The sequence below is a fragment of the Diabrotica virgifera genome, chromosome 9 (genome assembly GCF_917563875.1).
Source record: "Diabrotica virgifera virgifera chromosome 9, PGI_DIABVI_V3a".
Classification (NCBI taxonomy): Eukaryota; Metazoa; Arthropoda; class Insecta; order Coleoptera; family Chrysomelidae; genus Diabrotica; species Diabrotica virgifera.
The window spans coordinates 17,554,123-17,581,374 of record NC_065451.1 but is presented as its reverse complement, the minus strand read 5'-3'; the positions used below and the strand labels follow the sequence as shown (position 1 = coordinate 17,581,374).

Sequence of the window (27,252 nt, the reverse complement as noted above, 5' to 3'; positions counted from 1 at the left end):
AGTAGGGTTTCTTCATGTTCCCGGAAGGTATTCACTAACATCGGCTAAGCCTTTACAATTTTACAACTTTTCTAAGAATGGAAATTGAATTCTACATATAACCACTGTTTGGTTTTGGGGCTATTTTGCAAGTACAAGAGTTCACTGATGATGGACTGATATGTCAGAAAACGTTCGTTCTGAAAACATTTATGTAATCCATTTGGATTTTTAAGATTTTTAATTAAATTATACCTACTACAAAGGAGTTTTTTATTTCGACGTTAGAGTTTTTTAACTACATACATCGTATACAGCCAAGTCCCGGGAACTTTCCCGTTTTAATTATTATGAGATATAACTAATTTGTCAATAATGACATCGATAGTTGCAACATATCGATATTTTATTGAAGAAATAAAAATCCGTACAGTGTGATTTTTTTAAGCTACGCAAAACATCGGTAGCAGGTGATAAAAATAAAGAGTGGCATGCAGAATGTATAGGTATCTTTCAGAAAATCTATGGCTAGATTTTCCTTTGTGGAACTAAAAGAACTTATAATATGTTTAGCTACTGAAATAAAGTTATTACTGAGATAGTTTGATGTAATCGCGCTTGGAACTACTTTTTCATTTGGAAATTTATTTTTGTGATAATGTATAACTTTCCAACTGCCACGAGATATATTTTCTGAATTGGAAACTAAATGTTCATAAGCTGGTTTTTCTTTAGTGATGTTGTTAATTTGTAGTATTTCTTGAACTTTTATATTCACTATAATGTTTTAGACCAGTCAATCTTAGTCAATATTATTTCAATATTATGTCATACTTTTTCAAGGATCAAGCACTTTTTCTCCATTGGACACACTGGGCACGTGCCCAGTATCTCTTCTGGTTAGGCCACAGCATCTTCTCCAGTATTTCATTTCGGTGACCAGAATGCCTTTTTGTTTTTTTTTGTTTATGATCCAAAATTCTGCGGCATATGTCTTGTACTTCATATCTACTATTGCTTGGTATACCATTTTGTTTTTGTACTTATTTAATGTTTTTAGAGATTGCACTATGAAATTGTGTTATACAAGGTATTGTTTGTCCCAATCAATTTTTTATCTTTTCTTCTGTTGTTGAGTTTGTCGACAATATAAAACTTAATCACTGCGGTGCAAAAAAAACGACCCATTTTTTGGGGTGCCCGTTTTTCTTGCCGGTGAGTGTATATATTTTGCTATAATTTATTCAGAAAAGCTAAAGCAAAACAACATTCTGCTGTTAAATTGTCCTGTTTAGTCCTCACAGCTGATTCCTGAAATAAACACTTCAAAAGACTTTATTTATAAACGGAGATTATTCTTCTTCTTCTACATGTGCCATCTCCTCTAAGAAGGTTGGCAACGAAAGGACACAGAAAAACTTTTTTATATTAGCAAAAACCATGAATTCTAAAAAGTGTTGATTGCTAACGTCGGATAATTCTGATATGACACAAAAAGCAAAAGTGGTCATGTCAACAAGAATCCACAAAAGAAGTTTTTTAGGAGAACATAATTGTCACAATAAATTTTTAATTACGGTCCTGCACGTTTGGTTAGAAAAATCCACCTTCATGAGATCAGATTGCAACACATTATGGAAGCCAGAGAGAGATGGGAACTACAAAACCTGTTTTTCAACCTTCAATTATTAAACCGAACAGCGCTCGAGTCGTTCTTCAGTTCAGTTTTCAGTTACGAGTCTCGCCGAGCAGAACATTTTTATTTGTGTTGTGGCTGATCGCAGTGTGCTGTTCTCACAAAAATAAACATAGTAACCGTATCTACAGGCGTTTCTCTTTGTGTCATATCTTACTAAAAGCAAACCCGAAAATTGAGAATTCCACAGAATATCTTAACCAATCCATACAAGAAGCTGCATGGAAATCAACGATAGTCATGGAAATAAACCGCCCTCCTCATGAAATACCCAATAAAATCAAACAAAAATATTGATAAACGAATATTAAGATGTAGATGGTCAGCAAATGATGGGATAGCCAAAGGCCAAGACCCGCCTGAATAGAGCTGCAGCAAAGTTAAAATCGTTATTCAATAACCATAAACACAATGCCACAATGGTATCCATTCTTATCTCAGACATCTTTCACCTGCAGAAGCTACCGAGTACTCTGAAAATCAACCATAAATAGAACGCTCCAACTCTCCAACACCCTCCAATCCGCACTGAAGATTTGGCACAATGGGCAAAAGCAATAAAGAGAAAGTCAGCGAAAAGAAATTATCGCTGAACATCTTAAAACCATTTCCTGCAGACACTCACGTTATAATAGAAATCCGTCCAACTGAAATCCAAAATCTAGAATCTCACTATTAATTTAAGACTACTAAAAAAATTATAATAAACGAAATCAATAATATGATTCATACTAGAGTAGACCCCAAAAATTCCCCAGGATATAACCTAATTACCGTAAAAATCCTAAGGAATTACCAAGAAAATATAAACCCTAATTTAGCTTATACAACACTATAACGCATGTATTAACACCCTCAGCGCCAGTGTGTATCCTTTTCGATACACACTGTCCTCAACGCTGTGTACCGAAAAAGATACACATGGCTCGTTGTGTTCGATCTGTTGTGTCTCCTAAAAGGACACACGTTCTTAAGTTTTTTTATGTAGAGAATAACGTTATGGCTTGTGCCAATTTCCTGGGATAACTGGGTTTGGCCTTAGACATGAAAAGATAGGTTGTATGTAACTAGAAAGTCATATGAAAAATTTTATTGTAGTACATAACTATTTGAAACCCATTTTCGTAATAATCAGTTAGGAATTAGGTTACCTAATATTTAGATATTATTATTGTTTTTATTTATATACTCGAGTGTGTCATAAAAATTATATTTATTCTGAAAGAAAGAACAAAAATATACGAATTCTTAAAATAAAAATAAAGATATCATGTATTAACCTTCGGATAAAAAGCGGGGGAAATTGTGACACCAGCGTATGTTTTTCTTTAATAAATTTAAAAGTATTTTCAATTTTTAACTCATTATTTTTTTATTTAACTTTAATATCATTCTAGATATCCTCATATTTTGAAATAAAAAAAATTCCCTATTATTTTCGAATAAAAAATATATTCTGAAGTTGATGTTTAGTAAAATACCGTCTATTATGTGTAATTCCAAGTAGTTTTACGCTAATGACGTCGACTTTGCAAAGTAACAAGACACTTACTCAACATACACACTACACATGACACTAATACTCATGTTGTGACTGGCTGAATGACAAAAAGTCCATACCATAAAAAAATAAAAAATAAAAAAAAAACTTCATTTTTTTGTTAATTGTCATTTTTGACATTTTTGACCTGGGTCATTCCCCCCCCCCCCCCTTGGTCATCCGTGTAACAAAAAAAGTTTGGTCATCGGAAGGTTAAACTAGAAAAAATTGATTTGATATTTAGTGCGTTGCATTATAACATTTTTTACAAATAATCTCACACACAGAACATTTGGTGTGAAGATGCTCTCACAATTTTTCCCTCAGCATTTGTTACTCCTTTCCTTCCGTATTTCTTGTAACACTCCAAACAACGCCCTCCGATTTTCTTGCCATCTTGGACATTTGTTACTAGATGATGCACTTCTTTTCTATGGTTCCAGATGGGCCAGCAATAGTGACGTTTTGTGTAGAACATTTTACAAACATTGAAGTTATAACTTGATCACGAAATTCCGTTATAGTGAGCTTCTTACGGATAGTGTTCTCGTTATACAGGAAATAAGCAGAGACCAAACTCGTCCCCCAAATAATTTCGAACATAAGTTTTCTGTACCATTTCGTGCACCGCCCTAATGAAGAGGAATACGTAGCCATTTGATCACTAATATCAATGGACGACTTACCATTGTTATAGTCAAAAATCCATATTGGTTTCTGAATAGTTCGTCCCGTTCGACGTTCATTAGGGAGCGTTTTCAATGCCGATGACTTTGTTGACAACATTCGAACATCCCTCTTATCACGCCATTTCAAAATAACAATCCCGTCATCTGTTTGGCTGAGAAATCTCCTCGTCTTAGTTTGGCACACATCACGTGTTGTGGCATGTATTTCCTATTTGCTCTAATCGTCGCCATCAAATGAGTGTTGTTCTTCCTCAGTCGATAAGCCAGAGGTATACTGGTATAATAACTGTCAGTACTTATATAATTTTCTACCATCGCCCAAGAGATCTTTGGCTAAAATCATAACTGTATTTTCTGACACTTCTGATTCAGTGTTTTTCGATTTGCCGCAATAAACCAGAAGGTTCCATGTATAACCTTTTTCAGTACAAAGTTTAAATATTTTTATGCCATACTTTGCGGCATTGTTTGGGATATACTGCCGGAACAACAAGTTGTCTTTACAAGCAACTAGAGACTCATCAACACAAATTTTCTTTCCTTACTGAGTTCCATACAAGATGGTGTGTTCCAGTATCTTCGTTATAATGTCAGGAGTCACAAATAATTCAAAGTAATCTATGGGGTCGGCATCTGGTAGAATTCCTGCATAAATTTCTTTCATGTCGGACCACGGTACTGTAACTTCAATAGCCGGAGGATCATCGTGAGTGGGCATATGCCAAGACATATTTTGTATCTTTTGTTTTACCCATTCAGTTTCTGAATATATCTGATTATCTTCACCTTGCTGTCGTTGAGAATTTTGGCCATCCAGATTAGGTTCTAGAGAAGAATGGTGTCGCTTTCTGGAAGTTGACGGCTAATTCCATTGATCACTGTCATCGGTGTTGCTATTGCATTGCTTGAATTTAAACCAGGCGCGGATCCAAGGGGGGGTCAATGGGATCAATTGCCCCCTCCTTGAGACTTCACCTGGTGTCGCCTTTTTTAAGAAAGAGATAATTACGATTGAAAATAAATAGTGAGTTTTGTGTCCTGTTGACAACTGAATAACGGAATGAAACATAAAATATAATTCTTTCTCCAAAGTACGTGTCTCGGTCTTACTGTATGGTGTCGAGTCTTGTACTGTGAATAAAATCGATCTACTTACCTAAGTAGAATCGCCTTGAGGCTTTCGAAATGTGGTTGTGGTTCTATAGAAGAATTTTAAAGTATCTTTGGTGAAGAAGATTCGAAACTCCACAATACTAGAACGTCTCAGAAAGACTACCGAGATTATAGCAGGCATCAAGAAGAGAAAAGTGGACTATTTTGGACATGCAATGAGAAGTTTCAAATATAGGTTGCTACAAAATATTATGCAAGTGAAAATAGAAGGCAAATGCAGTCCAGGATGAAAAAGCACTTCGTGGTTGATTTAGAGGGCAGTGAATATAATTAGGATAGCTATGATAGTAACCAACGGTCTGAAAGGACATAGTACATGAAGAAAAATAAAGTAACAGCCCATACCGAAAAAGAATCCTGCGTACGCGAGAGACGAGAAAATTTTTATTTCATTGACCCCTCCTTGCAAGGTTGCTGGATCCGCCGTTGATTTAAACCCGGTTCAAAGTCTGGATCATTGTCAAAGTCGTCACTTGAGAAATACATCTTAATCAAAGTCTACTAAATCAGTAAAGGCATAACTAAAGTACTTTATACGTACACAATAACACTATTTTGTTTTTTACTTTCCAGCACTATTGTTTTTATCGAATTGTTTATCTTTACAGGCGCACACTGGTGTTTGTAGAATGGTTAATTACTAAGAACATATAAATCCTAGATTATCTTATATCACTATAACGCATATATTAAGAATAGTATATTTTCCTCTTGTTTAAAAGTTAGGAAAACCTCCCGAGGAAATAAAGTCCTACATATCTATTAGCAGAGCAGTTACTAGAACATAAATAGCTATGAGGAAAGCCCACCTCTAATTTGAGAAGAAACCAAAAAGAAGTTTTGTACGAAAATAAAGTTTATGAGTCACAACAAATTTTGATTACGGTCCTGTACGTTTGGTTAGAAAAATCCACCTTCATGAGATCAGATTGCAACACATTATGGAAGCCAGAGAGAGACGGGAACTACAAAACCTGTTTTTCAACCTTCAATTGTTTAACCGAACAGCGCTCGAGTCGTTCTTCAGTTCAGTTTTCAGTTACGAGTCTCGCCGAGCAGAACATTTTTATTTGTGTTGTGGATGATCGCAGTGTGCTGTGCTCACAAAGATAAACATAGTAACCGTTTCCACAGGAATTTCTCTTTGTGTCATATCTCACTAAAAACAAACCTGAAAATTGACAATGCCACAGAATATCTTAACCAATCCATACGCGAAGCTGCATGGGAATCAACGATAGTCAAGGAAATAAACCGCCCCCCTCATGAAATACCCAATAAAATCAAACAAAAATATTGATAAACGAATATTAAGATGTAGATGGTCAGCAGATGACGGGATCGCCACAGGCCAAGACCCACCTGAATAGAGCTGCAGCACAGTTAAAAGCGTTATCCAATAACCATGAACACAATGCCACAATGATACACATTCTTATCTCAGACATCTTTCACCTGCAGAAACTACCGAGTATTTACTCTGAAAATCAAGCATAAATAGAAGGTTCCAACTCTACAACACCCTCCAATCCGCACTGAAGATTTGGCATAATTAGCAAAAGCAATAAAGAAAAAGTCAGCAAAAAAAATTATCATTTCCTGTTTGTTTTGTACGAGAATATAATTTATGAGTCACAACAAATTTTGATTACGGTCCTGTACGTTTAGTTAGAAAAATCCACCTTCATGAGATCAGATTGCAACACATTATGGAAGCCAGAGAGAGACGGGAACTACAAAACCTGTTTTTCAACCTTCAATTGTTTAACCGAACAGCGCTCGAGTCGTTCTTCAGTTCAGTTTTCAGTGACGAGTCTCACCGAGCAGAACATTTTTATTTGTGTTGTGGATGATCGCAGTGTGCTGTGCTCACAAAAATAAACATAGTAACCGTATCCACAGGCGTTTCTCTTTGTGTCATTCAGTTCGAGAGAGACAGAGCTATAATTGAGTGTTAAAATTCTTTAGCCGCGAGTTTTTATATTCACGAAAAAATGGGTTGTGCCACTGGGATTGTTAAATATTTGGTGTTTTTGGCCAATCTATTGTTTGCTGTAAGTATTAATGTTATTTTTTATATGATACGTAAATGACACAATTTGTTACAATCATTTCTAAATTTAAGCAACAAGTGTATTGGACATACCTGCATATTATACCTCTCTGTTTTGTTCTATGTCAACTTTTGTAGAAAGTTTTGATGTGGGTGATACTGTAATTCAAATTTGGACTTGGTGCCAAATTCTTAATATATATTTTATTGCTTTAAAACGAGCTCAACATTGTTTTTATATGAAACTAAAGACGTTTAGTAATTCAACTTAAATTTTTTTGCTTCTTATAAAGCAGTAAAAGATCTTTTTGGGCACTAAAATAAAATAATATTGGAAGGTGATATTATGTTTTATGTAATGTTTTGTTATACCTATTTAAATTAGGTCAAAAGGAAATTGTTTGTGTTTAGTGTGTGATATTTCAGTACAAACAAAACAAAAAGTACAAATTGAACATTTCCCTGCTTTAATTGTGATTGTGTACATACATACTGCAAATTTTTATCAACTTTTATGTCACTTTGGTCACATGTAATCAGTCAGAGCAGGACTAAGAAATATCAAATTGTAAAATTAATCTTCCCTGTAGTTTCACGTTAGTGTTTTCTATGCCTTTATTTACTTCTTCATATAATTCTTCCTTATTAAAGTGTAATAGTAAATAACTATTTCGCTTATAAACTGCATTCGATATCATTCCTTGAAGCTTTTTCATGTCTTGTTTTTTTTTCAAAAAAAAAAAAGAAAAATGCGTCACTCTAAAGACAGTATCAGAAACGTAAAGTAAATTTCAAGATTCCATGATACAAAGTAGACTCGCGATTATCCGAGGTAACTGGGACCGTGACTACCTCGGATACGGAAAAACTCGGTTAACACTGAGATTGGTTATATTGATAGAAAAACACGTAAATAATCATAATTGTGGATATTTTAATGACAAAATTAATACAGTACTGTCTATAAAAGATAAAAACATTTACCTTGTCAATATTACTGTTTGAAATAGTCTTTGATTTTGCATAAGCTTTATTCCTCTTTTTGATTTTGAGGCGGTGATGTTGCGCCAAGGTTAAAAATTGTAACTCACCTGTTATGACTTTTGCCTCGGTTAATCGAGGGGCTCGGATGACCGAGGCTCGGATAATCGCGAGTCTACTGTACTTCGCTTAAATCTCTGTCTGAGAGAGCAGGATTAAAAATAAACTTCAAGAAAACTAAACGTATGACAAATCTCGTAATGAGTGGAAACATAACTATTGACAATAATACCATACAACAAAGACTTACAAATATCTGGGACACGGGATCAAAATAAGCATTGATAATAATAATATCGTATGGCATTTTTGCCGGGGAGATCCTTTCGAACAGTTCCGGCGCCATTTACATATTTAACCCTGTTTTAAGTAACTATTAGTGCCGATGTACACTAGCCCAGGGGGACTGATGGCTTAACGTGCTCTCCGAGGCATGGTGAGACGGCTCGTGTCATTATTGGAAATGAAAATGGTTTGTCTTTGGCAGGGCTCGAACCCACGTGTACTGGCGTATAAGGCCAGCGATTATACCGTTGCTCCACGGCCGCTCACCATAAGCATTGATATAAATATATAAAAAATAATTCCATATTGATATGGTACTTATTTCTGTGGTATGATCCTGGCAGTTTATACAAGAGGAGAAGAACTAACTTAAGAAGAATGGCCTTAAACGAATGTATATGCTTTATTTAGAAGGTATTTCTTTGTATGTAGTTGTCGCAAATTCGCGCAAGTCGCGCATAGTTGTTCGATGTTATTTTTTGGGAGGTACCATTATATTCACCTTCCCAGTCCTCTGATAATGGATTGTAGGCACCTGGGTGTGGATATATCTAGCGACAGGCATCTGTGGCAAGAAACAAAACTACAGGCAACGAAAGCAGCGAGAATATCGGGTTTCCTTCTTCTTCTTCTTTAGGTGCTTTGTCTGTATTCAGACGTTGGCCGTCATCATGTTTACAATAACTGAAACCTCTCTATATTCGGCTGCTGCGCGAAATAATTCTTCTACTGTGCAGCCACACCGTTGTCTAATATTACGCAGCCATGAAAGTTTCTTTCGACCAATCCATCTCTTTCCCTCCACTTGTCCTTGTATTATAAGTCGAAGCAGATGGTATTTAGGTCCTCAAATTATATGGCCGACGTATTCTGTTTTTCTCCTCTTTATGATGCTTATGAGCAGACGTTCTGAATTCATCATTTGAAGAACATCTTCATTGGAAGTGTGCGAAACCCACGATATCTTTAGGATTCGTCGATAGCACTGTAAACTAAAAATTAAAAGCAACAATTTATTCGAACAAAGATTTATTTCAGACTACCAAATTATTCATTCTTTATCGAAAACGATAGTTCGTCACCGACAAGAATGATTTCACACATTTTTTTACTTAAACTAAACAAAACCGATAAATCGTCTCGTCCGTCGTGAGTTTTAATCTGTTACAGCACCACAATTCGAATACTCTACAATCTGGTTTCCTGAGGGATATAATCTGGGATGTAAATCCTAAGATCCTTAAGAGGTATCACACTCAGAGATAGGATACGAAACGAAGACGCATCGAGAGAGCTAGGCTTTAAAGACGTAGTTAGATGGACAAGAGACCACGTAGATCGGATGCACCCTGAACGTATCGGAATCGGAAATGAGCGAAGACACAGAAGCCCAACACCAAGCGACCCATAGGAAGACCCAAAAAACGATGGTACGAGAGTTGGAGCTCCGGATCGTAGCAGAGACTGTAACAGGACAAACAGGACATAGTCCTATTAAAAGAAGAAGAAGTCTTCTGATAGTTTAACATACTTCCAGACAGTTCTATTATCATCCTGCAAATGTGCTCCAAATTTCGTGTGTCATATTTTAGAAGATTAAGTATTACTGCGAAGTTTTCAACTTGTTGGAAACTTAGCATTTGATCACCTAACCTCTATTTCTGAACTTTATTTCTCCAAAATACTTCATCTACTTTTTGTCCAAAATTCTCTCTAAATTTGGTTTGCAGGTTCGGGCATTTTGCGCTACCGAATTTGTTTTTTCTTTTAATTCAGATGTTTTCTCTTTCTATTAGATACAGTTTATGCATACGCTATGCAATAGATGTAAACATTAGTTGACAGCGATGTCGTCATCAGCAACATAGATAATATGGCTATTTGGTTCAGTTTTTGAATATTTTTTGATAACAGTTACTTGTATAATCGTATAAATTATTCATTAATTTAATTACCAGGATTATTTTTTCACTATCTATGTATTCAGTGATTACAATAATTTATATACTAGACAATAAAAACTAATAATCGAGAAAAGAGAAAAAGTCAAAGTGATTTTAATAATATACTGTTACTATAGAACGAGTTGATAAATTTTGAACACTTTTAACGCATATCTTATTGAAATTTAGTTTAGGTATTTTTTTTTATTTTACTCTTATAAACTGTCTGTAATGACGTATATCCTTTTTATTTGTCTAGACGGTATAATTCTTTGTTTAAAAATAATATTCTGTCTGATTCAATGTGCATCATTATTGTGGTATTTTTGACAAACCAGTGGGCTAATACTTCCCATATACAGATTAGTATTATTCATTGCTCATGACTGTAGAATTTTCCAAGGGGAATTTCGTACAATAAAGGCTAATTAATATTCATAAATTTTGTACCTATTGACTCATAACCATGATGACTGTTAACGAATTCTGATAAACAACATTTTTAAATGATAATAAACCACAAATTAATGCTATGCTTTATTTATTAACGTCAGTGGGTATTGGAAATATGGGAAAATCAGCAAACAACTTAACTAGTTAACACCAGGGCCGGATTTAAGGGGTGGCAGGCTGGGCAGCTGCCCGGGGCCCACCCCACATTCCTCCAAACGTAAAAAAATCAGCACATTATTCGTATAAAATAATTTTTGTCAATCCATTAACTGTGATATTTCGTTAATAAATTTTGCAATTCAGCTTTAGCAAAAAAAATCATTTTTTCAAAATGTTGCAGGACTGAAAATAAAGCAGATAGCAAGTTGAATTTTTTTACATATAGAAGAATACTGTACCTTTCATTTGCAATTTGCAAAATTAAAATCGGTTAACTACCACGGCGTCAGGAATTAAAAAAAAAAACATTAATTTTTGGTGCCATGCGCAGGACAGCGGATACGTTTGCTCTGATTGGGCATTCCAATAATCTTTGATAATGATTGATAAATTTTAATTTTTAGTACATTTCGAAATAAATAAATAAATTTGTTTATTGCAAAATAAAAACACATACTCTGTGCTTTGAAATAACACTTTTTTTAGCAAAAACTTTCTTTGTTCATATGTTTTAACTTAGAGAATAAAAGTTTATTATTTTTAAACATACGTGCAAATAATAGTCAAATTAGTTTAATTTTTGTGGAATTAAAATATTAAAATACAACAAAATATAGAGTAAGATATATTAGATATATATTAGATAAATAATAATATATATAATAATATATATTAGATAAAGATTGGAAGAAATTTTGGTGGAAATCAACTTGTGTGAATCGAACACCGCTGTCCTGCGCGTAGCACCAAAAATTAATGTTTATTTAAAAAAATTCCTGACGCCGTGTTAGTTAACCGATTTTAATTTTACAAATGGCAAATGAAAGGTAGGTACAGTATGCTTCTATATGTAAAAAAAAATCAACTTGCGATCTGCTTTATTTTCAGTCCTACAACATTTTGAAAAAATGAATTTTTTTTGCTAAAGCTTGATTGCAAAATTTATTTTGCAATATCTATTAAACCGATCTTAATGAAATTTACTGTATTCTTTTACTATATTATATAGTTTTTCTGGGTAAAATATGAAGGTCCCACATGTAGCAGAAATGTTTGAAAAACGTAAAATGCGAATACTTGTTTTTTATGGTTTTTTTCGCAATTATTGCTATTTTGCAACAAGGGTGACAATTTTTAAAGTTTTAGCCAATGCCCAACTTTTATGTCAGTGCAACTTTCCTCGGAAGTGAATACTTTTAAAGTTATAATCAAAAGAAAAAATTCGAATTTTTCCTTCATTTTTTGACATTTTGATTATTTAAACAATGTTCCGGACCTTTTTAAATGGGAGGATAACTCAATTATTATTATGAGTTAATTCCAAGCAATTTCTGCAAAAAAATATGAGTCACCTCTCAACTTCCATCTCAAAACAGATGCGCCATGGACTAAGGACCCTTTACTCACTAAAATTGCACTAAGGTCTATAAAAATCGTGCAAGCCGTTTCCGAGATAATTGAGGCGTTCCATACTTAAAACTCGCACTGTATATAAAATTATGTGTATCTAATCGTACGACGATCATAATTATTGTATGCCGTAGAATTTTCATTAATGACAATGACTAGAAATAAACTAAGCCTATAAAATGTTAAACGTCTTTATTCGAATTCTAGAATCTACTGCTATACAACCTATGGCTTCTTTCATTTATGAATTGTGGCAAATTGCTGTATCGAAAAAACAATTATTCGATTAAATAATTGGTTGAAATATTCTATCCGTTTCATTTTTGTCGGTCCAATCGTTCAGAACGGAAAATTAAAAAACAGCTTCTCTATAAATAGTTCCTAGAAGGTTGTTGGCTCTCGTTGTTTGCCTAACACAATTTTTTCTTTTTTAAACTCGCTAAAATTTTATAGATTGAGCGTGTTTGGGAAGTATGAGATAGTGTTGGATAGTTTTTTCGTAAAAAGATAAATTTTATAGTCTTTTAAATTAAGCCCTTCCAGAATTGACAGGTTGGTTCTATATTTTGTCTAGGTTACGCGTAGAATTCCCTCTTCTGTAGTCCCACATTTTGAAGGCTTAAATTTTACTTCTATCGATTTTTTTGAGCCCAAGTTTCAGCTGCATATAATGGGAAAAATAACGGCATTGACCAATCTGAACTCCTTGTTATTGTTCGATTTTTCCACATTTTAACTAATTTAGCTGTTACGGTTCGAGCCACTGCTAGTCTATGCTTGATTTCTTTGGAGATATCGCTATTTTTGGTTATCAGGGAGCCTAAGTATACAAATCTGTCCATCTATCTATCTATCTATCTATCTATCTATCTATCTATCTATCTATCTATCTATCTATCTATTGTCCTTCATTTGTCCAAAGTAGGCCTCCCCCTTAGTTTTCTACTCTTCTCGGTTCAGTGCTAATCCTGTCCCATCTGGTCCTTGCGTATCTTTTTAGGCCATTCGACCATCTCATCTGTGGTCTACCCTTTTCTCTTTTATGGTCCCAAGGTCTTCAGTGGGTTATCGCTTCATTCCATCTTCCGTCTCTTTGTCTGCTGTTGTGTCCTGCAAATTTCCATTTGAGAGTAGCTGCATGTTTGTTTACGTTTTTCACTTTGGTTTTGTTTCTGATCCATGTATTTTTCTTTTTATCACTTAGCTTGATACCCAGCATCTGCCTTTCCATTTCCTTTTTGAGTCTTGGCCATCTTTTCCATATTTTTATTTGTGAAGGTCCATAGCTGTGCTCTATATGTAAGTACTGGTAGGACATATTGATCATATACTTTTGTGCGGAGGTATTGGGCATATTTCTGGTTTTTCAGGATACAACTCATTTTTCCGAATGTCTGATTGATTTGAACTGTTTGATTTTCGTTACTCAGTTTCATTAATTGCCCTAGGTATGTGTATGTACTCCTTGACTTTCTCTATTGTACTTGTTCCTATTTGCATGGTTTCGTTGTTTTCTTCTACATTTGTCATATATTTAGTTTTTGTGTAGTTCATTTTTAGACCTATATCGTTTGCTTTCTTGTCCAACTGTGTTATCATTTTGTTAAGATCTTTCCTATTGTCTTTATCACCGCTATGTCATCCGCATATCTCAGTTTATTCAGCAGTTGTCCATTGATGTTGATGCCTTTGTTGTTCCATTCAAGTTTTTTTAATAGATCTTCTAGTGCTTATGTAAATAATTTTGGGGATATTCGGTCCTCTTGCTTAGTTCCTCTATTTATTTTTATTGGTTTGGTGTTTTGGTGTAGATGTTTTATTGTGATTCTTGCCTTTTCGTAGATCTTTTTCAACATTTTTGTGTATCGATAGACGATACTTCCATTTATTAACAAGGATTGTATGGCCCAGTGCTCAGTACTGTTAAAGGCCTTTTCAAAATCCACAAAAGCAATATATATATAGCAGTATTCTGTAGTCATTAGCGCGTTCAATGAGTATTTCTATTGTTAGCAAGTGGTCTCTTATGTTGTATCCCTTTCTGAATCCAGCTTGATCTCTACATTGGTATCTGTCTAGCTTTCCTGTTAATCTGTTTGCTACAGTACGTAAATCATTCAGCTGGACATATAGGGAACATACATTGTATATATTTAGATACATAAATACATACATTGTATTATACATATTGAGATAATTGTGGCAACTGAGCTCTCTCGATGACAATAATGTTTGTTAGCATTAAGGGGCATTAACCTCAAAATTGACAACTCATTTCGACTGACACAAATAAACGTCAAAATATGACAATGCAGTAGCTAAATATTTTTGGCCTAACGGGATGGGAAAACTGTTTAGTTTTGAAATTAGTTTTTAAATAAAAATATTTTAAAAATTAAAGTAAAATTATTAACCCATTAATCATAAACTTTGTTTTTGATTTATTTATGGAGAGCCTTGCTTCAAAACTCGAGTCATTCTATTCCTTCTAACAGCTCTATTGTACCAAAAACTCGTACTCGAACAAAAGGTTCAACCACTCAACTAACACAGGTTAGCGCAGTTGCCACAATTCTCTCAAACACATTGTAAATTATATCACTTGAGAAAGGCACTCTGCCGAAACAGCTGTAGTCAGATAGTTGTAAATAATAAATTTTGTGGAAGTATAGAAAACAAAAGTTTTCAGTGTTTTATTGTGAGATAAAATGAACTTCCATCAAGTAACGGTCGAATCCATCAATAATTCTCTCAATGTATATTCCCTATGTCCAGCTGAACAATGTACATACTGTATAATTTTTGTAAGCAGTTTATACATGGTGTTCAGTAGTGTTATTGGTCTATAATAACTGTTCAGATCACAATCTAAACAAATCTATCTACTACTTCGAAATTCGCCACTGATTGGTTTATATTTGCCCTGTCTAGGATCATTGTTTTGGTTCTTCCGATGTTAAGTTTAAGTCCGAGGTCTTTGCTTATCTGGGTTAGTCGTTCGATTATTTCGGGCTTATTTCGACTTCATTCACAGCTAGTATAAGTTGGTTATCTGCGTTAATTATTATAAGTAATAGAGTCAGTAATTGGCAACAGAGAAAGGTGGCAGATAAAGACGTTCCAGAAGTAATCTTACCATAGCAATGAAAAAATTGGTAAATAAATGGACAACTTTGTGGAAGTCTGCGCGGAAATATTGTGATAAGTTGTGTACTTTTCAGATAAATACACTGATAACTCTACTAAAATAAAAAAGTTACATATCAAAAGGATGTGGTTCAGATTTACATGCAAATAAATACAAGGAAACCCAATGTTATTCAAAACGCAAGTTGTTATACATATAAACTTGCACAATATTTTTATTATAAAAACAGTGAGTCAGCTTGTGATTAACTTTTAATCAGAAATAAATTAAATCTTAATTTAGTAATAAAGTCATACCAATTGCAATGGAGCGTGTTTTTGATAAGTTGTATTTAACCTTTTCGAGAAATAATTGGCGATAACCTTTAATGGTTTTTAGTTTAACCTTTCATCATACCTAATTGTTTCTTTAATCGGTGGTGCTTACCAATGTGTAAATTTCTTTAGACGTACTTTCCAATGATTTTTACAGACGATATTGACAAGAGCGTTACTTACATTGAGGGCTTCACACAATATTCCCCGTTGAAGTCATCTTCTGTACGTGCAATCTCCGCGACACGGAGATTGACCCGTGTTGAGCTGCCCCCCCCCCACTTGCAAAAATTAAAAAACAAATATCCCTGATTTATGAGCTATTTATGAGCTTTCATATTCCGCAAACTAAAAATTTTGAGCTCGTTCCACTGAGCAGGAATTTAATACTTTAGTGGGGGGAGCTGAGTCAGCTGAGTCACTACTTAAAAATAGGAATATTGAATCGGTTTTTACGGTAGAATTACAAGCTATTTATGAGCTATTGAAATTATATAGTTTCGATTTTTTAGCTCATCCCCTTCACCCCCAAACAACCCTTTAATTGATTTAACTTAAGAGAAAAATGCTGAGAAAACTTAAAATATATCGTATTGCGGATATAATTCCTATAGCTTATATTAAACTATTAAATTACGTGCATTTCGATTATTGAGCTACAACCCATTCGCAAGAAAACCACCCTATCTTCCCGTCTTAAGAGAAAGTTGTACTTAAAATGCATTAAATTAATTATTTGGCGACTACATATCATTTGATAATTTATAAGCTCCCAAATTACGCGCATTTAGCTCAGTAAATTGCAATTTATTTTGTATAGTGCAGTCACTGAAAGTAAAAATCAACGATTACCTTCAATTTCGGTGAACCTTCATCGATTTTCACGAAAATTGGTCAGTGGTTAGAGGATACCTCAAAAAACAAAGGTGACATGGTACCACCTTCCGCCTTTACCCCGAGGGTGGATACCGCCCCTTCTCGGGGGTGAAAATTATTTTATAAAAAACAACTGCACAAATCTATAAAAGAACAAATTAAAAGCAAAATTTATTATATAAAGTTATTAAAATAAGTCAATACTTTTTAAGATATTAAAGATCAAAGATTTTAATTATTCGTGAAAAAAATGCATGTTTTGAAGCGGTTTTTCGTAAATCACTGAAAAACTGTAAGTTTTTACAAAAAAGTTAATGGTAGTTTAATTCGTATAGCTTATATTCTAAGAATAAACTCGCTACAACCCCTTCGCAAGCAAACCATCCCATATTCCCGGCTTAAGAGAGAGTTGTACTTAAAATAATTTAAATTAATTATTTGGCGATTACATATCGTTTAATAATTTATGAGCCGCAAAATATACGCATGTCAATTACTGAATTGCCATTTTCTTTCTATAGTGCAGTCACTGAAGGTAAAAATCAACTATGACCTTCGATTTCGGTAAATCTCCATTAATTTTCACGAATTGACAATAACAACTTGCGGTTTTAGCCCTTCTCAGGGGTGAAAATTACTTTATTAAAAATAACCCCACAAATCGAGAGAGGGACAAATTCTAAGCAAAATTTGTTATATAATGTTATTAAAATAAATAAATATTTTTGAGTTAATAAAGATCAAATATTTTAATTTTTGTGAAAGAAAATGCATGCTTTAAAGCGATTTTTCATAAATAACTCAAAAACTGTATAAATTTTGATGCTATCAACTTTTTCTGGAGCTCATTTGATAGGTATTTCTAAGTACTTTGACAAGTATTTAGTAAGTGCTATAAAATGCATCTCTTTCCCGTTATTTAAGCTTGAATCCTTAGATTTGAATAGTCGCAGAAAAAACTATACATTTAATTACCTACAACTTACTTTAAATTTACATTAAAGGGTTTTTCAAGTCAGCAATTTATTATATTTTTTATTAGCTTCAATTTTAGTGATGAAAATTTTTTTTTGCAAAAACTTACAGTTATTAAGTTATTTATGAAAAATCGCTTTAAAGCGTGCATTTTCTTTCACAAAAATTAAAATATTTGATCTTTAATAACTCAAAAAGTATTGATTTATTTTAATAACATTATATAAAAAATTTTGCTTAGAATTTGTCCCTCTCTTGATTTGTGGGGTTATTTTTAATAAAGTAATTTTCACCCCCGGGAAGGGGTGACATATACCCCTGGCTAAGTTGTTATTGTTATTTTGTTTCTTGAGGTATCCTCTATCCGCTCACCAATTTTCGTGAAAATGAATGGAGATTTACCGAAATCGAAGGTCATAGTTGATTTTTACCTTCAGTGACTGCACTATAGAAAGAAAATGGCAATTCAATAATTGAGATGCGTATATTTTGCGAGCTCATAAATTATTAAACGATATGTAGTCGCCAAATAATTAATTTAAATTATTTTAAGTACAACTCTCTCTTAAGCCGGGAATATGGGATGGTTTTCTTGCGAAGGGGTTGTAGCTCTATAATCGAAAGGCGCGTGATTTAAGAGTGTATTCTTAGAATATAAGCTATACGAATTAAACTACTATTAACTTTTTTGTAAAAACTTACAGTTTTTCAGTGATTTACGAAAAACCGCTTCAAAACATGCATTTTTTTTTCACGAATAATTAAAATCTTTAATCTATTATAACTTAAAAAGTATTGACTTATTTTAATAACTTTATATAATAAAGTTTGCTTTTAATTTGTTCTTTTATAGATTTGTGCAGTTATTTTTTATAAAATAATTTTCACCCCCGAGAAGGGGCGGTATCCACCCTCAGGGTAAAGGAGCAAGGTGGTACCATGTCACCTTTGTTTCTTGAGGTATCCTCTAACCACTGACCAATTCTCGTGAAAATCGATGAAAGTTCACCGAAATTGAAGGTAATCGTTGGTTTTTACCTTCAGTGACTGCACTATACAAAATAAATTGCAATTTATTGATCTAAATGCGCGTAATTTGGGAGCTTATAAATTATTAAATGATATGTAGTCGCCAAATAATTAATTTAATGCATTTTAAGTACAACTTTCTCTTGAGCCGGGAAGATAGGGTGGTTTTCTTGCGAAGGGGTTGTAGCTCAATAATCGAAATGCACGTGATTTAATAGTTTAATATAAGCTATAGGAATTATATCCTCAATACGATATATTTTAAGTTTCTCAGCATTTTTCTCTTAAGTTAAATCAATTAAAGGGTTGTTTGGGGGTGAAGGGGATAGAGACCGACCGATTAATCGGCTTCGGCCACCTTCGGCCAATATTTAAACCTTCGGCCAAAATTCGGCTTCGGCCAAAACGAAGCCGAAGGTTTTGCCGAAGGTGGAACAATAAAATGCTCCGAGTATACTATACTATATAAATAATCTCTAAACAATATGCTTCGGCGAGCCTTTGATACTTTGAAAAATATTTACACCCTATTTTATACCCTAATAAACCAAAACAAACTTTCAGGTAGTAGGTAGGATATAAATTTTAACAATAGGCCAAGAGGTTTCAAAGATCTTCATTTGAATATTTCTCACGTAGTAAAATTCTGAGAAACTATAATCATTTTATTGTATTTGTTAAAACTCAAGATTACTGGTGTTTTGACTGCAAAACATCGACCATCGACTATCCCTACTATAAATGCAAATATTTAGTCACCTTCGGCTTAGGCTTCGGCTTCGGCTTCGGCCGAAGGTATCCTTCAGGCCGAACTTCGGCATCGGCTTCGGCCAAAAAAGTCACAATCGGTCGGTCTCTAGAAGGGGATGAGCTCAAAAATCGAAACTATATAATTTCAAGAGCTCATAAATAGCTCGTAATTCTGCCGCAAAAACCGATTCAATATTACTATTTTTAAGTAGTGGGGGGGGCTGACTCAGCCCCCCCCACTAAAGTATTAAATTCCTGCTCAGTGGAACGAGCTCAAAATTTTTAGTTTGCGGAATATGAAAGCTCATAAATAGCTCATAAATCAGGGCTATTTGTTTTTTAATTTTTGCAAGTGGGGGGGGGCAGCTCAACACGGGTCGGAGATTGGCAATGATCATGGTTATTCTGATCTTAGATGCTGCTGCTCTGAATAATTCGGTTAATGTGCACCGTACCATTCCCTCAAGTTACGCAACCATGGGATTTTTCTCCTTCCTACACTTCTCTTGTCCTGAATTTCCCCTCGTATAATTAATTGAAGTATGTTGTATCTCTCATTACGCATAACATGCCCCAGATATTGCAGCTTTCGTGTCTTGATGGTTTCCAATATTTCCATTCTTTTGCGGACTCTTCTCATGACTTCGTTGTTTGTTACATGCTCGGTCCATGATATCTTCAGGATTCTTCTATACACCCACAGTTCAAATGCTACCAACTTTTTAGTAGTCGACGCGTTAAGTGTCCATGCTTCTATCGCGTAAAGCAGAGTCGAGAAAATATAACACCTTGTCAGCCTAACTCTCAAGTCTAATTTCAGTTCTCCTGCACAAAGTACTTTTCTCATTTTATTGAAGTTTTTTCTTGCTTTCTCTATTCGAACTTTGATTTCTTTGCAGTAATCGTTTGTGTGATTAACTATTGTGCCAAGATAGTTGCAGTTTTCAACTTGTTCTAAAGTTTTACCTTTAATTGTCAGGCTTTCATCATTATTTTGGGTTTGAGTTTTTGATATTCTCATAAATTTAGTTTTCTTGATGTTTATTGACATATTTATTGATAATCCATATTCTTCTCCATACTCAACTATCTTGATCATTAGGTTTTGGATGTCTTGGAGGTTGTCTGCTATTATGATAGTATCGTCCGCATATCTACATAATGTTAATTGGCGTTCCATTTACCTTTATTTATGTTGTTTTTCCTTCAAGAGCTCTTTTCATAATTTCTTCAGAATATGCATTGAATATTAGTGGTGACAATACATTGAATAGTAGTGGTGACAATACACACCCCTGTCGCACTCCTCTTTTAATTTCGAACTCTTCTGATGTGTGTTCGTTTACTGTTTATAATATAGATTTGCTATAATTCGAAGGTCATTGTATTAATTCTTTTGCTTTGAGGACATCCATTAGCTCTTTGTGGCGGACTTTATCGAAAGCCTTGTTGCAATGTATGAAACAGACGTATACATATCCTGGTTCACATCGAAGCATCTCTGGATTAGTACGTTAAATGCAAAGAGAGCTTTGTTTGTACTCTCCCCACTACTATGCTACATTTATATAGAAAAGATATGTCAGCGTGCACAACAGAAGGAAAAGGGCATAAAAAATATTGGTCTTTCTATTAATTATTTAAGAATAGACTGACGATACGGCTATAATAGAGAACAATATAGAGGAGCTGCAAGGCTTAGTGAATATTGTAGATGGAGTGAGCGTGAGTAACATGGCATCAACATAGCGAAAACCACATAATGTATATTATGGTAATAATCAGATACCCCATATGGAAGCTCAAATAGAATTGTTAGCAAAAACAAATGAACGCATAACGAGTATTAAAATCTGAATTATTACCTTTGTCAAAACAATGGTTGATACGGCTAATTAAATAAAAAACTTCACAACTCATTAGCATATTTTATCCGAATTGTATAATAATAATTAATGATCCTGCTTCATCTCGGATACTTATTATACAGGGTGTTTGGTAAAGAATGTGCCATAGCTTAACCTCAGGTTCCTGAGGTTAAAATAGGCCGATTTAAGCTAACTTACCTTAGTACAAAATTTATAATAACCGAGATACAGGGTGTCAAAGTTAAACTTTTTTTTATTTATTATTGAATATTTCCTGACAGGTATGAGATAACAACATGAAATTTGGTATGTGGGGGTTTTTTGGGTCGAGAAAACTAAATTCCCTACCAAAAATGATGTATTGTCCAGAGGGCGCCACATACGCCTTTCAGCACTCATTTATTACGTTCCATTTTTTTTATCCCTCATTCTGTGTAATTTTGACATTAAAATTTTTATTCTCCTATTAGTTTTACTTAAAAAATATACTTTTTTCATCTCCCTAAACTCAACCGCTTTCGAGATAAACGCATTTTAAATCTACGATACACCATCATTTTTAGCATAATATCATTGTAGTTCCACCCGAAAAATAACTTAAAACCATAATAATTATGCCAGTTCTCAAATTTATGTCATTGCATCGCAAATTCCATTTGAAGAAATTTGCGATACATTTTTGGATAATTTTATGGTTTTAAGTTATTGTTCGGGTGTACAATGATATGCTAAAAATGATGGTGTATCGCAGATTTAAAATGCGTTTGTCTCGAAAACGGTTGAGTTTAGGGAGATGAAAGAAGTATACCTTTTTTAAGTAAAACTAATAGGAGAATAAAAATTTTAATGTCAAAATTATACAGAGTGAGGGATAAAAAAAATTGAACGTAATAAATGAGTGCTGAAAGGCGTATGTGGCGCCCTCTGGGCAATACATAATTTTTGGTAGGGAATTTAGTTTTCTCGACCCAAAAAACCCCCATATACCAAATTTCATGTTGTTAGCTCATACCTGTCAGGAAATATTCAATAATAAATAAAAAAAAAGTTTAACATTTGACACCCTGTATCTCGGTTATTATCAACTTTTGTACTAAGGTAAGTTAGCTTAAATCGGCCTATTTTAACCTCAGGTAACTGAGGTTAAGCTATGGCCCATTCTTTACCAAACACCCTGTATAAAGCAATATTTTCCTCTTTTTGTTTTGCGAGTCGTTTTTGGAACCGATTCGTGCTGAAACTACTGCGTTGTACTGCTTTGGAAGTTAATCAAGCCACTCCTTCGGTACCATATCTGTGTCATCTCTGAACGTGGTATTTGTTTAAATCAGTAGTAAATTTCTATCTAAATAGAATGAACCGCTGGTAATATTCAAAACGTGGTACCACTTTTTTGTAGGTTAAATGAATTTTGTAGAAATCAGACATTTTTTTCCGAAAAAGTAAAAGGAAGAATTTAAATTTGTGCGAGTAAACTACTGAATTGATTTATCTTCTTCTTCGTGTGCCGTGCTCGATTATCGAGCGTTGGCTATCAAATTGGCTTTAGTAACTTTGTTGACGGCAGCACAGAAAAGGAATGAAGAGGATCTGTTAAACCATTCTCTCAGGTTTTTAAGCCATGACGTTTTTCATCGACCTGACCCACTTCTTCCGTCTATCTTGCCGTGTATTACTAAAAGAAGTAAGAAGTACATATATTATATCGTTGATTGAAATATTAATATTTCAATCAACGATTATATCTAAAATACAGTTGAGTCCACGAGTCTTTACCCGTGCGTCATCATTTAAATTAAAGCATACGAAATAAGTCGATGATAAGTCGGAAATTGAAATTTACTAAACGCAACAGCAAGTGACATAAAGCGCTGGTTTCCTCGAAAGCGGTGCCGACAACCTCCGATCGTAACACTGCGATGAATGACATCATAAAAAACTGTAGCATGCAAAATAATAGCGTTGGTTTCCAAGGATGCGTTGGAAGCCACCGCTTGCTGAGCTTGCACATTCCATTGCCCCAGTGAAGAACCTTGAATTTGTCACCGTAAACGGACGTAATTCATCGCAGTGCTACGATCGCTGTTTGTCGGTGCCGCTTTCGAGGAAACCCAGGCTTAGTGGATTACTGTTGCGTTTAGTAAATTTCAATTTCTGACTTATCATCGACTTATTTCTTATGCTTTAAATGATGACGCACGGGTAAAGATTCCCGGACTCAACTGTAAAAATGTATACAATTTTTATTCAGTTGCAATGCGAAGGCAAAACAATCTTATTTTTCACTTAGAATACGGAGCGCAGTCCAGCACTCTGAATCGACGATTTTCGACTCTTATTGGAGTCATCATCGGAGAGGCCTACGCCTCTCCGATGGTATACATTGTATACCAAAATGGTATACAAAAAATGGTATACATTTTTATTTTATATTAGTATTACTCCTATAGAGTAACTAGGTCCATTTTCCGTTGGAACTTTACCAAGCTGCAGACGGGGGTTGAGAATTGCAACTTTTTAGAATTCCCTCTTGTCTTCACTGCAGCATCCATCTGGCTTGCAAATTTTAGAAGCCATGGAGGTGCCACCAGGGAAATGGACCAATAAGTTTTCAATTTAAAAATCTTTTAGTAATATTTTTAATATTTTTCAATATTATTAATGTTGCTATTAGGATTGAAAACTTTACTTTTTATATTATATCTCTCTGAGGTGCCTGAGTGCCAAAATATGCAAGTTTGCGATTTTTAATTGTTCTGATGACTTCCGTAACTTTTCCCATCCGATGCAAAACTGTTACGAATTCTATTCACCCAACTTATTGATAGGATTTTCCGATACACCCAGAGTTCAAGTTTCTTGAGAAATTTTCCGTTAAAGTTCAATTGGCTTGATTGAGAATTGATTTATAAAAATTTGTATAATATGCAGATACTTTATGCAGGCCCGCCGCGAGGGGGTACAGCCGGTACGTTTTACCGGGGCCCGGCGATGTAAGGGGCCCGGCGTCGACCAGACCAAAGACGTAATTTTTATTGTTTTTTTGCTCCTGAAATATTACCCTAAATTTTTTGCTGCATATTACACCATCGGCCAAGAAACGTAGATGCGCCCAATGGCCCAATACTCCACTTGGAGTGATGGTCCAAGAGAGAGATAGAGAGATTGAGCTTTAATATGGTCACAGATTGTATAATAAGCAACTTAACCAGAAGATTTAATGCAGCAATTGAAATTCGCTATTTAACATTTTATGGACATTCTGAGATGAATATACATAACGACAATATAAAAAAAATATATGGCGCAAGTTTTATAAAGAAGAGGATAGAGCGATATACAAGGAGAATATTTGTGAATCTCAACTTTCTCCAATAGATTCACTTAATAAAATTAAACATCCCAAATTGGAGTCATTATTTCCTAACGTCGTTATAGCGTCAAGAATATTTTGCACATTACCGGTGGAAATCGCAAAAAGGGAAAATATTCTTTAGTTTTTTTTCTCGCATAAAAAATGCTATGAGATCTAAAATGAAACAGGATCAGTTAACTGACCTAGCAACTTTGTGCACTGAGAATGATTTGGTAAAATCATGTGATTTTTCGAAAATTATGGACATCTTTGCCAATCAAAAAACTCGAAAAAGCACCGGTATTATAAATCTTTTCACTATTATAAAAATATAATTAAAATTTAATAAAAGTTATATTTGAAATGTTTCTTATTATTTGTTATTGATAATTTTATTTCCATAAAAATTAAACAATTTTTTTCGCTTTTCACTTTTTGCCGTGGGCTCGTTCTTCGCTTCTTACCGGGGCCCGCTCATCCCTCTCGGCGGTCCTGACTTTATGCACATTATTAATAATACAATAATAATAAACAAGGGGAACAAAGAAAAGTTCCACCATAATCGATTTAGAAATACATGTTAACACAGCAAATATTATGTCCATACCTAATGGTCAAATATATGTCCATACCCATACCAAGTTAAATGTTTTTCTTTAATGTAGGTATGTATGTCTTGTTCTATTCTGACCATTCTTCTTTTTATCTTCTCAGTTTATACACCTACAAAAGACCCTCCTAGGCCTAGGTCTTTTTTAGGTGTATTATTCCTCTTTTAGTTTTCGGAGCATATAGAATGGACCTTCTTCATCTTGGGCCGTTACCACTTGGGCATCTGCAAAACTTAATGTGTACAAGAAGTCGTTTCGGATTGGTATTCCTATCCCTCATAGGCGCCCATACCCATGGGCAGGGGGGCCGTTGGCCCCCCTAGCTTTTTGGGTGCTTTAAACTATATACTGTTATCCATAGTGTACAAAATGTAATGTGCAAAATCTTCACGTCTTCCCCCCCCTGAAAATTTTTATATGGGCGCCCATGCTATACCTTCACATGTATTTAAAAGTATTGCTGAGGTAGCCGCTTCAAAGGCGTTGACAATCCACGAAGTCTGGTACAGTGTACAGTTCGTCTACAGTTAGTCGTTTGGGGTTAAAGTTAAACATATGTAGATATATTATACAATACAATTGAATATGGCTCAATAACAAAAACATGCGTATATTATAAACTTATCAATGTTAAGCTTAAACGGTCCTACTTAAGACAAGACTTCGTATTTCTGGTTTTTTATCTCCAAATATATCAGCGTATACTTATCTTTGCTAATCTTTTCCAAAAATAATCATTTTATCATATTGATTGATCGATAGCTGACTTCCTAACCAAAGTTAATTAAGTAACAAACTTTTAAGTCATGTAAAGAAATTCTAGTTCATGTTGTCCTGTAATAGGCTGCAACTTGAACATTTTTTATATTAAATCTGGATTTATGCAAGACAGATCAACAATAGTTGTAATTTTCATTATAAATAAGAACGGTTTTCCCGATGATACATATCGTCGGTCTAATGAGTAAATTGCGTAAGTCACAAATTGAAAATTTTACAGGAGAGACAAAAAACTTTTGAACAAAATTAAAAAAAGAGAAAATTGCCTAACTCCATGCAATACATAATAATTGACCAAAATTAGTTAAACAAAATATTTAAACAAACTTTCTACTTATATACTATATCCATATTAATAATAATAGTCAAAATATATTTATTTACTTACATTTTTTAACGTTTTCAATCAAAACAACTTCAGAAACACTGACATAGGCAATATTCGTCTGAATGAAAAAGAACGTTTGGACTTCAGAAAAATTCGTTTAGCAAAATTGGCGCGAAATAAAAAAATAATGGCGCTTGTGGGAATTGTCAGGCGGTATCTTTTACCGTCTACTACTAGATGACACCAAAAAACAATTTTCGGAAAAAATGGACTTAGGCAATTTGCTCATTAGACCGACGTTATGTGAAAATTGTGAGAGGCATGTACGAAGGAAAGGAAAGGAAATAGTGTTATGGCAGGTATGGGAGAGGCTGATAAGGAGACCCATGAGAAAGTAGGATTGCACCAAGCCTCGGTGCTTAGTCATTATTTAATCCTCGTTTGTGTTGGATGAGATGACAGGGAAACTACCGGGTAACTTTCCCTAGTGGTGGTAAGATAAAAGGAAGACAGAGTGTTAAAGAAGTGTTTTTTGAGAAACCAGACGGTAGATCAGTAGGCCGTCTCAGAAAAAGATGGAAGGATGATATTGAAGCCGATTTATCTAGGATTGGGTTACAACACTGGGAAATTGAAGCGCAAAAGCGTAGAAGATGAAGGGCTATAGAGGGTGAGGCCAAGACTTATCCCAAGTTGTAAATGTTGGAATCTGATATTCAACTATAAATTATTATTTTTGTTGTCGTTGCTTAAATAAATAATACGCAGTCTTCAAGGGCCTGCCGACCCAGAATCAT

The 27,252-nt window shown here is 34.3% G+C and overlaps 1 protein-coding gene across 2 annotated transcripts in view; it reads left to right on the top strand.

The window, feature by feature from the left end:
- Positions 1 to 6,826: 6,826 nt before the first annotated feature.
- LOC114332818 (CD63 antigen) overlaps positions 6,827 to 27,252 on the top strand; it is a 170,753-nt gene continuing 150,327 nt past the window's right edge. For both annotated transcript variants that reach the window (XM_028282595.2, XM_028282596.2), the window contains exon 1: positions 6,827 to 7,131. In XM_028282595.2, coding sequence (XP_028138396.1) covers positions 7,072 to 7,131 — 60 coding nt within the window. In that variant the 5' untranslated portion in view covers positions 6,827 to 7,071. The remainder of the gene's footprint in view (positions 7,132 to 27,252) is intronic.